The 14923-nt window shown below is 33.8% G+C and overlaps 1 protein-coding gene across 2 annotated transcripts in view; it reads left to right on the forward strand.

Annotated features, from left to right (window-relative positions):
- The first annotated feature begins 8837 nt into the window (after positions 1-8837).
- LOC113518855 (homeotic protein ultrabithorax) overlaps positions 8838-14923 on the forward strand; it is a 187446-nt gene continuing 181360 nt past the window's right edge. For both annotated transcript variants that reach the window (XM_031906967.2, XM_052892616.1), the window contains exon 1: positions 8838-9768. In XM_031906967.2, coding sequence (XP_031762827.2) covers positions 9309-9768 — 460 coding nt within the window. In that variant the 5' untranslated portion in view covers positions 8838-9308. The remainder of the gene's footprint in view (positions 9769-14923) is intronic.

Genomic DNA, 14923 nt, shown 5'->3' on the forward strand with positions numbered 1-14923 from the left:
TTTCGTCAGTTCTTTTAATCTAAGGTGTTTTGAGGGCCTCCAACTGAAGACTCCAGTACATTATTCGAGTTTTTACGACAAATCATTCACGGTGCAAGTTGTACGGCTGTGGAATAGTTTACCAGTTTAGTTTTTATTCGAAACATAAAATGTCTGTTTGTATATAATATAAAATGTAGTTTTAGAACAAAACTTAAGGATTTTTATTTGAGTAAATTGTTATCCTCTTATTTTGTGTATTTGTCCGGTTAGCATACTTATTTAATAATCTTCATCGTGCCGCCAATCAAACTGTTTATAATTACTCCTCTCCATCCAAAGGTTGTCTGGATGAGATCACTTTTAGCGATAAGGTCGCCCATTGTTTTCTCATTGTGATTATTTCTTGTAATTGTTTATATATAGAATAAGTTTACTATTGTTATCTTTTGGAGGGAACAATAAAGAGTATCTATCTATCATGTTCTGCAAAAACTTGTAAAAACTGCTGTATGGAATTGGATGAGGTTTTCACTTAAAAACTGCATGTTTTATCTTGATATGATATTTATTTCATTTCTCATAGATTTATTATTTTTGAAATCATCGCGAGCTAATTTATTATTACACTCCGTGTAATATAATATTTAATCACTTAAACAGAGTTCTGCTAATCACTGTTTAGATAAATAGTGTTTTAAAATTTTTTAATTCATAAAACCATCAAAATAAAAAACTATTCTGTATTTAATTAAAATAATCAATGAAAATGCGCTCTGATATTTATTGATATCATTATGAATCAATGAACAGTTAAATTACTGTAATAATCTCGATTGAAGATGAGAGACGCCGGGGCCGAAGTAAAGCAACATTGTTGTACCCCCACACGATGAAGACATAAACTATCGACTTCTTTATCTATATTAAACGGGTGATACTTTAAACAAGTCAATAATGGTTCAATAAACGTCTAAAGAACGGCATAATAACAATCCACGTGCGTCGGACGGCCGGGCACCATAAAGTTTCGAATTTATATCGAGGTTTAGCCCCGGAGGCGTATACGAAATAATCTGAGCGGTGTTTACTGGGAGTTCTACAAATGGTGCAATTCACGTGACGTTTACGAGCGTTCGAGTGGTAGTAAAAATCGTGTTTACGATGCGCGCGAGCAAGTCGCGTGCGAGCGCGCGCGCCGCGTCACCGCCTGTCCGGACGTTGCCAGACTGGGCAGATTTTTCGCAATTATGGGTAAAATGTTTGCCTTAAAGAAATTTTGTCAATATTAGCATAGAAAAATAAAATGGGTGTGAAAAATTTTGGGTAATTTATTCTAGAGTTTTTACATTTTGTAAACTGTATATAGAATTATATAATACTCTATAGAAGGTAATAAAGTAAGATAACGATAAGAGTCACCGTAGAGAAGCGGTTTTCTTCGTCACTCGTATAATGTAATTCTCTTCCAAAGTTCATCTTGTTAGTATGTAGTGAAATGAGCAAAATTTTGTAATCTGGTAAAAGTGAAGGAAGACGTATTAATTTGTAAAAAAAACATTTGGGGAAAAATAAAAAGCACAATCTGGCAACGCTAGTCTGGCTTGCCGCCATGCAGCCCGCGAAACCTCTATCGCCTGAATTTGAATGAGTTTAGCAACTTGACGGTTTGTTGATAAAGAGAGGTCGTGAACTCTTGATGGTTATTCACTGTTATGAGATGTATGGGTGACTGAGTGCAGATTGTTGAATGAATAATGAGTTTAAGATGAATAAGTACACCCTATAAATTTTGAAATTAATGCGTTTTGTAGACAGGTTATATCTTCAAACTTTATTTGGTAGTATATTCTATATACAGATATACTCAATTTTACATCCCAAAATACTGAAATTATGACAACGAAACTATAGGAAATAACACTTTTCTTATGAAACGGTAATAAGTCATTAGGAATATCATAGATGTGCACAGTATCACGCGTATTCTATAATACCCACGTCTATAGGAGACGGTAGTAATATATATTAATGTGCTTCATTGCTTTTTCCAGCTAATAAAAAAAAAATCATGAAGAAGAGCATCTACGATCAAAATATCCTAACAAAAAAGGTGGCAAGTTTTTACAGAAGATTGTGATAATGATTATCTAATTGGTTTTAAAGTTTCTTTAAAAAAGACTGTACTATTAATATTAGTAGTGCTGTGTATGTTAATTAACTAGAATTCAGAAAATTTTACATTACTCTATAGATGACATGAGGAAGTTTTAATTCGTTTACTAGCGTATAGAGAGGCTAAGTTCTAAGCTTGTAATGAAATCAGAAACAAGCATATCTACAAAGAAACATAATCTCAGTTATAGCCCTGAGGATTAGTTTTTTTTTTATATATTATATAATCCAAGAGGCAAACGAGCCGGTGATTTGTTTGTTGGTAAGTGATCACCGCTGTCCGAGAGCACTCGCTACACCAGAAGAGTTGTAAGCATGTTGCCGACCTTTTAGGAAGGAAAATAGTATTTTCTTATTAGTGTGAGTAATAAAAAATAGCACAAATTTTAAATAATCGATAGTAAACTTTTATTAATGATATGTCTGTAGAGTCTCTCTCTCTCTCTGTAGATGTCTGTATAAGCAAACGTAATGTGAACAGTAGGAAACTGAAGGAGGTGTCTCAAATGCATAGCAGAGTCAAGTAATGCAGATAACTCAAAACTACAGCAAATGTTGCAATGAATAGCTGAATCCCATTGGCCGAAAACGTAAATAAGATTACTAGAGCTAAACATAAATCTAATTAGAAAATATTTAAATATATTTCTAATGAGATTTAATTCTTATTCAAATGTTTTACTTATGCACCAACTATCGTCTATTAATTAGATAATACAAAAATATCATCATATATTTATGTCTATGTATGTTATGTGTTTTAGGTGCACAGTGGAAGCGTTTTATAAGGGAAAGATTCTCTGTCTGTCGAGGAGGACTTACCTGGCATCGGTTTCGTGAATTTTTCTGCTGTAGGTGATCAGCAGTTCTTCCTCAACTCCTATATGCACGCACACACAAGTTCTTGCAGGTTCTTCACGGCACATACAGTTTAAACCACACAAATTACATTTATTTTACAGGAGCAAGCGTCCGCGCACACGCCTCCATTCAGTCAGTACTTTTTTTTTATTCGTTAAAGTAAGGTGGGAGAAAAATAATAATGACGGACTCCAATATTGTAAACAATCTGTGTTTTATTACGAAGGGATAAGGCTTTATTTTGAATATTATGTCTTTGTCTTTTTTATATATATATAGACAAAAAATAGATTAATGTATACCATATTTGAAGAATGAGTGAGTTTGATTACCTAATAGAGTTATTTTCCTTTGCTTATCAATAATTATAAAATTATAACCTTCTTTAGCAACAGGATAATTAAAAAGGATTATAGGACAAGATTCCATTTCGCTGTAATATCAAATAAAATTTTTAAAGATGGAGACACCTATTCATTGTCGACCACAGCCCTTATTAACCGATTTCAAAAGAGGAGTTTCTCAAATTGGTTGTATTTTTTTATTTGAATAGTTTTGTAACAGATTTTTGTCTGCATAATTGATCATTACGATATATTAAAAACTGTGTGTATATTTTTTACTGCCATATGATCCCGGCATTGACTAGGTCACCCATTCCTTTCCGATAGGTGTCATATGAGGTGGCTAAGGGATCTTAATTTTCAAGGGATGGGCAGCGGCATCCCCCTTAAAACATTACCAAAAGCGGTTGCCAATCCGCCTGCTAAGCATGGAAACTTCTGGCAAAGCCCTCCTTATGAGACTTATCTTCAGCACTAGACAGTTAACGGCGAATATAATGGCAATGATGATATTTTTTACTGATTTGATTAAGTATTTATTATTCCAATGAAAAAGGTTTATATTACAAGAATACTTATCATAATATCACGTATTTAAATACGCCTAGATAGTATAAGCTTCTAAAATTTGACATATTTTGGAATAATAATATAAAAAGTAAATGGGTCAAGTAACCTACCTATCTTAATGTAAGATTTATGCTTTTGATAATACATTAACATGTCTAGATTATAAAATATAGATAATTTGTGCTAACTTATAAAGATGAATTCTAAACCAATTCCAAGTGACAACAATCTCCATCATAAACAGAATTTAAAAATATTTATGCAACGAATAAAAATGTTAATATTATAATACCATCTTTATTAAACTATAATTGAAAATTTGAAATTTGTTAGAATATACTAATAAATAGTATCCATTTGTAAACTTTAAAATCTAAATAAACTCTTTAAAATTGTATTTCTACCGTGAAGCAGTTGTGTTTGCATAGCTGTGTTTCGGTTTGAAGGGTGGGATACGTCAGTGAATTTACAGGGTACAGAGGAATAACACCTGAGACCTCAAGAATGGCAATGCGGGGGGGGGGGTATCATGGGCGAAATAGTATATCTACTCTGTTATGTTACCGTGGTACTGCTCATGTCTATAGGCGACGGTTACCACTTTCCATCTGGTGGACCGTTAGCTTGTTTGCCATTCTAAGTTGCATAAAAAAAATAAGCGTAACTGGTAAATAACACATAATGCTATTTGTTGTTAAATATAATTAGGCTTGATTCTGGGGCATCATATATATAATCTCTTAACCTATAATATAATTTGATAATTTAGCAAAATTGCAATTTTATGAACCATCATAAATTAAAGTCATAATATTTTTGATTTAAATCTATTAAAAATTTAGTTCATACTGGTCATTAGAATAAAGATTCTGATGTGATATCAAATTGAAATTTTAATTTTAGATAGAAAAATGATTTCGGAACCGACCCTATTTTTTTACTATTTTAAATAATTGACAGATAATATAGTCGTATGCCACATTTTGATAAGAACTTAAATTTTATAATATAAACAAATATTATTCTTTAGATTTGAACTTTAATTATTAGTCACCTGTTAATAATATTCTGATAATATTCTTGGAAAAATTGTAAAAATTATACTAAATATAGGTAGGTTCCTGACTTCTGAATTGGGTAAACCTAATGCTTATATTGAGTGTGTTTAAATTATTAAAACTCCTTTGCAAAATTTTTATAGTAAAAGATTTGTTTAATTATAAAATAGATTAAATCTTTCTAAGCATGATAATTATATGTGTAGATAAGATATACAATATTTACTTTTTATTTTATTTACTACAAGTCTGTAGAATAGTAAATATTATAAACTATGTATAAAATTAAATAAGTAAATTTAATTAACTAAGTATTTATTGATTTAAATTTAATATTTTTTATTGATTTAATGATTTTTTTAATTAATGAAATGCAAATAACTGATTTTCATATGTCTTGTGGTATACCTTATCATCACTGGTTTAACAAAACACATAAAATGGCACCTCAGGTAACTTTAAGAAGTGTCTGTAATGTTTGTCAAGGTAGAGACAGAAGTAAAACAGTTATAAAATGAATTTACTTAAATGGTTCTTAGTTTCAAAGTTGTCTGCTTGGGTACCTATGTAACATACTTACATGTGTCGTGTTTCTGCCACTAATAAGCAGCTATTCTTGCATGGATATATTCTGGTTTGAAACATGAAATATGGCAGTGATATTACAATACAGGAAGGCATAAAATCTTAGTTTGGAATAGGTAGTGGTATGAATGTGGATCATCATGGGTTGGCATTAGCTGGAGATTATCACTTTTCATGAAATGGGACTTTGTGTCCCATTCTAAGTTACATAAAAAATTAATAATTATTATTGTAAACCCAAAGAGGGTTGACGTCAGGCAGGTGGCCGGTCGTAAAACTAAAAACCAAATCTTTTTGTAATATGGATAAAATCATATTACGCCGACCCCAAATGATTGGGATAAGGGTAGGAAGATGATGATGAGATGATGATATTGTAAACTATAATTGGAGTATGTTCTGCAGATGATAGCTACATTACCTGTGTATGATGTTTACAAGAGGTGGCAGTTTTCTTCATCATCATATCAGCCATTAACTGATCACTATTGAACATAAATATTCCCCTATTGTGAGGGTTTGCCAGTAGTCGCCACGCTTTGCAAGCAGATTGGCAACCGCAGTTATGCCTTTGGTGACATTTTAAGATATTTTGATGAAATTTTAAGAAGGACGCTGCTACCCATCCCTCTACCATTAAATTTCTTTAACCGCCCACGACACCCACGAGAAAAAAAGGTTTTTTTTTTTATATAATTAGCTCAAAAGTATAATATCAATATATTAATGTCTTAATATTGGATACAAGTCTCTCTCTATAATAGAAGATTATTGAGCATACTCTCACTGCGATATCTGTCGCTTACAAATCCTGGTTGATTGTTTTTAAGAGGTACTTTAGAAAGGCATTTTTATATACTCATAGACACGTAAAAAGTATGGGAGTCAATACCCATTTTATCCGTGAGTTGTATGGAATGTATATGAAGATGACCACATAGTTTTATATCCACGTGGAACACGTATCAGTCACTAACGTTATCAACAACATGACAGTGCCAACACGCACACGATCTGATTAGCTTGATCTTAGGTTTTGTTTTGTAATATACTTCTCCTTGTATTGGTTTGCCTCTGTAGTTAAACGACATCCTGGGAATAAAAGGAACTGATAACAGCTTGCAGTCTTGTTTTGTCACAACACGGAGGTTTATTTAAAACAAGACTGTAATCTATATAATAATATGCCTTATATATAGCACTGTACAAGCTGCCTGCCCTGGTGAAGAACAGATACGATTTTTCAATATTTTTTTTTCATACAAACTTTGTCCTCATTATTACAAACAGCAAAAAAATTAGTCCGTTAGGTACAATCGAGGTTGACAAAATCTTTTGTTTTGTTTTATCTGTATTCTATCCAAGTAGAACAAAAATGTTATTCAATACGAATTATTTAAATATTGTTATAACGTATTTGTGAAAAACAAGGTTTCTGAGTAAATACTTTTTTTTTAAACCAATGTGTACATTGTAGTGTAGGTAATAACGTAGACAAATATGTAGGTATTTGATATGTTTTTTTTTTATTAAATGTACAATAACAGAATAGTAACCCCGCCTGTGCTATCGGTTTACGCTGGCAGGGTGGAATGAAATGATAGGCGAAGATGAAAGCAGGTCAGTTAGCCCATTCTGATGAATTCAACAAGAATTAACCACGATGGTTTCCAGGGGAACCGCGTGAAGGTCGAGCCCCATTGCTAGCAATATACCCTGTGTATATTGCTAGCAGTGGGGCAGTTAGACCCCATTAGTAACAGCCCGTTCCCCCCGGTATTTAAAATGCACCATATTTTGTATGGTAGAGCCTATTTTAGAATGTACTTATCGTATTTCGTATAGGTTCTACTACTCGTAGCGCTACGAGGCTACGAGTTCTACAAGTGATAGAGTCAGGTAGAGATAGCTCTTTATATCGGGCAATTTTTTTCTTATAAATAAATACTAATTAAACAAATAATATAACATTAATAAGTTTTAAATCTTGCTAGGTTATCAAAGGAACTATTTGTTTTCATTATCAGTGGTAGATACATCAGGTTGAGATAGGTATCTATTTATATTAGGTAATATTTCGTATGAATAATTAGTAATATAAATTATTAAAAAAAATATAAGTAGTTAAAAATAGTTGTTGATGCTAGGTAATCAAGTAACTAATTTATTTTAATAAGTATCTTTGAGTACAAAGACTAAAATTTATCTTATTTATTTACATATTTTTTACTCTACAGTCTGACATCTAATTACGTAGCTACCTACTTGACAATATTAAAATGAAGATGCTATTAAGTAGCAACATCTTTTCTAGGACTTAAGTAGCTACCGGTATTTCTATAGAACTAAATTGACCAATTATTGTAGGTGCCTTCGAAAAAAACCCCTCGCAACCCGTCCTTTATCGGCAAATATTTGTATAGAGAGGTGACTGCAATAAAAATACGAGCGTGTCTCTTGGTAGGCCGCTGCGGCAGGGGCCATTCATTGCTTTGATGACTTCATTTGGTCGCGGCAACTGAGTGCTCGGCGATAATGCGCTATTGTTTACCCTTCGATAGTGCGCCTTCACTGCACGCGCTACGCCGCGCCAGAGCAGGACAACACGATACACACTGCACCGACTCTCCATCAAATGTTACACTGACAACGCTCCCTCTCGCTCGCTCGCGATCAAATCGCGCACGAGCGAACGCGATGGCAACAACACTCGTAAAAACAGGTAGTAGAAGAAATAATAATCATCTTTACGACTTCTCACTCTATTCAGCACCTTGTTACGATATTGCGCGCTCATTGTGGCCCGGTCGAGGAGTGGTTGTAAAATCTTTTCTTTACTCGCCCGTTTCACTAATTGTACGTTTATGAGTTTACGACTTTGCGGCCTCACTTTTCAGTAGTAAAGTCATTATCGGTCTTTTGTTGGGTACTTATTATGCTTATTGTTAATGCTACTGGACTCAGTCACATAAAAGTTGCATTATCTGTTAACTACTGTTGTACTTGAATTATTGTTTACATTCTATTGGGCTTTCGAAGTGCAATTTTACTTTATAAGTTGCAAATGAGCATAGGTTCGGTTTAATTGGAACAGTGCAAGTTTGAGGAGGCGTAATAGTTTTCATTGCTAATAAGCTCGAACCACGTGCTTCAGGAGGAGTGATAAGAAAGGGAAAAGAGAGCGTAACTGATAATATTTAATAGTCATTAGCGAAAAGGGGACGGAACAATCGGCCGTGTTGCGATCGCAGGCAGTGCGCGGGGCGGCGCGCGTGACAGTAGACTGCGTGAGCCGATCCGCGCCGGTCGTATACGGCATACAGCCGCGCGCTCCCGCCACACGCGATCACAAACTTCGCTCGCGACATCAGCCGTAGCACGTCCTGTCGCTGGAAATTAAAAACAATCCCTCCATCACCTACCACGTTACACAGCTGATTGAGACGGGCCGGCGCCGTAGACGGAGCCTCTTAGAAACTCGTAAAACCCGCGGCACGCGCTCCACAGTCGTAAAATAATCGTAAAAAGTAAACACACGTCAACTGGCCTTTATCGCCACCGGAGCCCATTATGACGCTCGAGTGACGTTTAAGAGGCAATAAAATTAATAAAATTAAATTTCATTGTCTGCTATACGGAGTGACATTGGCGGAGGTCGCGTTATCACGGCGCGTGGGGCCGCGATGACATAAGTGTTGTCTAACTGAGTGACGTTTGTGAACGGTGAACGGTCAAAATGAACTCCTATTTCGAGCAGGGTGGTTTCTATGGGGCCCACGGTGTGCACCAGGGCGGTGGCGGCGGTGATCAGTATCGAGGGTTTCCGTTGGGTCTGACGTATGCTCAGCCTCACGCATTGCACCAGCCCCGGCCCCAGGACTCGCCTTATGACGCCTCAGTGGCGGCAGCTTGTAAACTGTACGCTGGAGAGCAGCAGTATGCCAAGGCGGATTGTTCTAAAGCGGCCGGTGAACAACAGAACGGATATGGAGCCAAAGAGTGGGGTTCAGGGCTGGGGGCGCTGGTAAGACCAGCGGCGTGCACTCCAGAAGCCCGGTACAGCGAATCCTCGAGTCCAGGAAGAGCCCTCCCATGGGGTAACCAGTGCGCACTCCCAGGAGCAGCGGCAGCAGCAGCACAGCCAGTGCAGCATCAGCCCACCAACCACACCTTCTACCCCTGGATGGCCATAGCAGGTTAGTGACTTAAATGCTAATACAAAAGTTAGGCTCTTCAATAAGTACATAACATAAAATTTGTTCGTCACGGTTTAACATTTATTTTTGATAAAAAAAAAAATAATAATATTAAAAAATTATAAAATATGTTTAATAATAATAATATAAAAGGAAATTAATTTAGTCATAAATTAAAAACATACAAAACATCTTAAATCCGCATAGTTACTCACTACAAGAAAAAGCTCTAAAATGTTGCTGCAGTTGACGAAAAGATTTCGTAACAAATTCCCAAGTCTCATAAGATACCAATGAGAATGTTCGTAACAAAACAGGTAGGTATGACGACCACCGAGTCGACTCAAGTGTCAATAAAAAGCACATAAAACGAACGACCCTTGTTAACACCTTATTAGCGTCGACAGATTTGAGTGCCATTCATAACTTATTACAGTCATCAAATTTGTAAGAAATAGCCGCCGAATTAAGAACTCAATTTAATAAACATTAAAAATCACTCTTGATATTAAAATAAACATAAAATCATGCTAGCATTCTTAATGTAATTAAACATATTTATTTATAACCATATTATATTACATTTCATTCCTACATAGTGACAAGTCATAAAAATTTAATTTAAATACTTAATATAAATATATGTGTTTAATTAAATTGATTTTATTTAAATAATAGTCGTCTTTATTACTGTATAATATTATGTTACCGGCTATATCTGTGAATTTGATCATGTTATAATAATTATTATGTAATTTTAACACTGACAGACGAACAAAAATTTTAATTTTGTGTTTTGATAAGTATTTGCTATATTAGATATATCATTACAATTAAAAAAATATAGATACTGAACTACCTAATTTAGATATACCTATGTATAAAGTTAAAATCTTTCCTTTTGTAATTATTTTCAACGATATTCAAATCAAATAAAAAATAAAAGGTTTATTATATAACTATGCAGAACGTATATAGAATACGTGATGAGAACTAGATTTGCATTGATCTCACACCTGTATATTGAATTGACACATAGCAAAACCAGTTTGGCAATAAGATCATAATCAGATCAACAATAACTGAACGTGATTTTGAGGGAGTGTCGGCGCTAATGTTGGGCACGGGCGCACGAAACTCAATCAAAGGTATCAGCTGGCTCGTTTAGTTTTATGGTCATAGTAACATTTTAGCGCTCTCGTTGGGCCGGGAGCGAGCGCCCGCGCTGCCTGGGTCAATGCCCCGGTCTAGTTTGGGCGCATTATTATTAACTTGAGGAGTGCCACTGGCCACAACTCGACAAATAGCCACTCGATTATGCTACAGTCCATCTTAAAATGAAAGCATTCTACGTCATTGGGCGATAGTCACGGCGCCCGCGCAGTTGAATTGCTTACAAAATTAATTATCATATTACTAAAGTTCTGATTCTTCCAATAAATTACTCAGCGTCCAATATGTCGGAAAACTAATAATAGATAAATAGATACGAGAATAATTGCCCATAAGATTTATCGATGGAGTCGTAAAATCCCTATTAGCATAAACGCCTATTTGTTTCCATAGACAGTGTACTCTACCTATCTTGTAATGCAAATTCTAATTAGTTTTATTGCTACACGCCACACTATACCATTAGTATAATATTATATCATCTAGCGATTGTATAGTAGAGAATTTCGAGCTGTATATGTTTGTTAAGCCGAGTGACGGCGGTAGGCTTGCCTCTTGCTATGTTGAATTCTAATATGCTCGGTGAAATGCAAACATTTCGAGTTTTACGCTCACCAAAACAGCAACAGTCGAAAAATGTTTTTGACTACTCCATTACGAATTATAATCGTGACTCGTGCTCCTATACCTATATATTTTTTTATTTAAATTTTTAATATTCTCACCGAGTCTAACAATTCGAATAAGATTCACCTAATTAATTTATTTATCTTGTAAGAGAGAGTGTTCGGATAAGAATTCTATAAGGCGTACGCATATCGGAATCTATGAGCCGTGGGACATTACTACCGCGTAATTAACTCAACGCGTGTGGTCCCGATTCTCATAACTCATGCGACTTGATAAAATTAAGTAACACGGCCTAAAAAAATAAAACAAAAATAAGTAGTCGAACTGTCGGCCATATTTCACTCGGGGTTCACGCAACATGGCCCGCGAAACAATACAAGGACGCGTTGGACGTGGCCAGTATGAGAAGTTCGGGCTTGTCCCACACAGAGTTGCAACTAACAGAGCAGACATGTGAAACAAAATTTTAAAATTAAAAAAAATAGTAAAAAAAGAATACTTTAATATATCATCAATAAATATCATTATATTCGGGACATGTTTGTTTTAAGAAAAATCAGTATTGTACTTGATTGCAATTATAGTGGATTTTATAATATTTTTATATAACCGTGGTAGAAACAACTGTAGATTGAAGCGTATATTTGTGTAATATATAAAAGTAGTAAAATATAATTAAATAATAAAAATCTAAATCGAAATTTATCCACTTACTAGCCATACAATTTTTCATACATTTTCTATCATACAAACTTCTTCTTCTTTCTTCTTTTGTCTTGACAATTATAAATACAATAAAAAAGAATTAGTCAAATATATGTAACCATTCTGAAGTGATGAGTTTACATACTTTCGGCAATAGATTTTTATTTATAAATAAATCTGTATAAAGATTAATGTAATAAAGAAGCTCTTTTATATTTAAGTTAATATTTTTTATAATATATATAATTTATAGATGTTTTAAGAAAATATTTCGTCAATATAAGACGAATTTACACATAAAAATTATGCTACTAATAACGGTGGCGCTAGACAATTAGGCGGATGCTTTTCAATTTATTTTTGATAAGGTATGGAGAATACTAGTAATACCTACTTACGATATTAAAAGCAAAATTAGAATATAATAGCTACTCTATAATATCCGTTATAAATAGACCAATGATTCGCTACTTCGTATTCACATTACATTGCTCTTGAAATTATCGCAGTGCAAGCTCTACTTACATACAGAAATTACCATAACAAGCAGCTTCATTTTGAACAAGCTCTCAAATGCTGTGTTTATATTAAAAATGCTATATAGTGTACCTGTCTAGTTACTTGAATAATAACTGTAATCAACTAAACCACTGTTACTCTGAACGTAGAAAGAGTCAAATTAGTGTCTCTAACCAAAAACGCATCATGTTTTTTTTTTCGATTAACACATTTTTTCGATAGCACCTGCCTAAGCTTGTTATAGACAATGGCGGGACACCAGTCAACGATGAAATGCCGAGGATGGGGTCGGGCCAGTTGCCTCATCGAGGCAAATTCACTAGGAATTAAACCTCGGTAGTTTCCACAGAGATCTGAAAACTATGATAGAGGAGACATGAAATATGCCCAGACTATTTTTAGATGAAAAGTATCTTAAATGTGTTCTATAAAATCACTATTTTAGCCAGTAAACTTATGTATTTAATATTTTACGATATATTTCATTATATCGCACGTTCTACGGTAAACGTCATGTTCAACATTTGTCTTGTCTCCATTTAAAATCTCCCATTAAGCAGTCGAGTTATAATAATATCGTGCCATAAGAAACATAATCACACTATAATTACTTAAATTGCGTTTACAATTTACATTGCAACACATTATTTCTTGATTAAAACCCTCTAGTAGCTCGACATGCGCACCTACCCACTAAAGAGCCCGCTACGGTAAATGTAGCTTCGACTATTTTGTAATTGCCAATTGCTTACTAGGTATTAGGTACTTATCTTAGATAACATACAACCAGATGGGGTATTGAGTAGCAAAGACGTCCCTATCAGCCAACTGTTGGCTTGTATTTTTATTTAATTAAAGGAACCGAAATGCACCAATTTCGGTATTCAATTTTTGTTATCACTTTTTACACACGCAATCGAATTACGTATCTCTATGTGAGATCTATGATACAAATTCACTTACACAAAAATAAAAAAGTTTGACTAGTTTTGGTGAAACGTTTGTAGAGAAATGCTCCATCTAGATAGTTATTAATCTATGTTATTCTATGTGTGCCTTCATAATTTAAAGACCATTTCAAGTACTTAAAGACAATTACGCGTTCATTATTAACTTATAATAATTACTAGCTGTGCCCGCGACTTCATTCGCGTGACCGTGATATATTAATTAATTGTATAAATGCAGTCTATGCATGCCTAATTCTACATATCAGTATGTCAACTTATGTGACATTTGATCGAACCATTAGACTTAGGAGAGATAAAATAATCAGATTTTCACATATATAAAATTACACTAGGAACTTAAAGTATATAATAATTATTAGAAACTATATAAAAAGTAAATATATATAGTATTTATTTATTCCAACAACCAGCAAGTCAAAAAAATATAACTGCCTTCTATTGTTAATTTTGAATAAGTCATCTCTATTTATTTCACCGTTGTGTTTCAAAAATTGTTATTTTTATTTTTAATAAAATATCTAAGTAAATTTTATCTGAATTTACTTATAAGATTAAAGAAAGTAACTTAAATCGATAGGAGTATGGGATCTTTGTTGAGTATAGAATGCAGTGGTCTCTCTTTAGTTTTTACCAATTCCAAAGTAAAAATGGCCGATGTTTATATTTAGTTATATTTAATTTATAATTAAAATAAATCTCAACATTTGTGTAGTGAAAAATATGTTACATTTACCTTTAATAGGAATATTATTTAAACTATTATATAAACAAGAGGGATTTATTTAATTATTTGTAATGGGTGAACTGAAGAAATACTAAACCGATTTTAAAAATTATTTTACCGACAGTAAGGTCCTATCAGCAAGTAGTATGGGCTATATTTTATTAAAAAAAAAAAAGGTGTTAAGTCGTGTTGGGTCTAGTTCACAAATAAAAATAAATAAAAGATTTATAAATTTTTAAACAACTTTACATACAAAACGTATTAAATTATTTAAGATATTTTTATAGTGGATTTGTTACTTCGCTTACGTTTATAAACATGGTCTAATCTCGTACGTACGGCGTACCGACGTAGGGCTGACCCTATAATTTCTAAACCAGTTCCAAAATTGGCGACTCAATTTCGCTTCGGGCTCAAAACGTTTTAAATGCAC

Source organism: Galleria mellonella, unplaced genomic scaffold (assembly GCF_026898425.1).
Source record: "Galleria mellonella isolate WM207_F2 unplaced genomic scaffold, CSIRO_AGI_GalMel_v1 utg159, whole genome shotgun sequence".
NCBI lineage: Eukaryota > Metazoa > Arthropoda > Insecta > Lepidoptera > Pyralidae > Galleria > Galleria mellonella.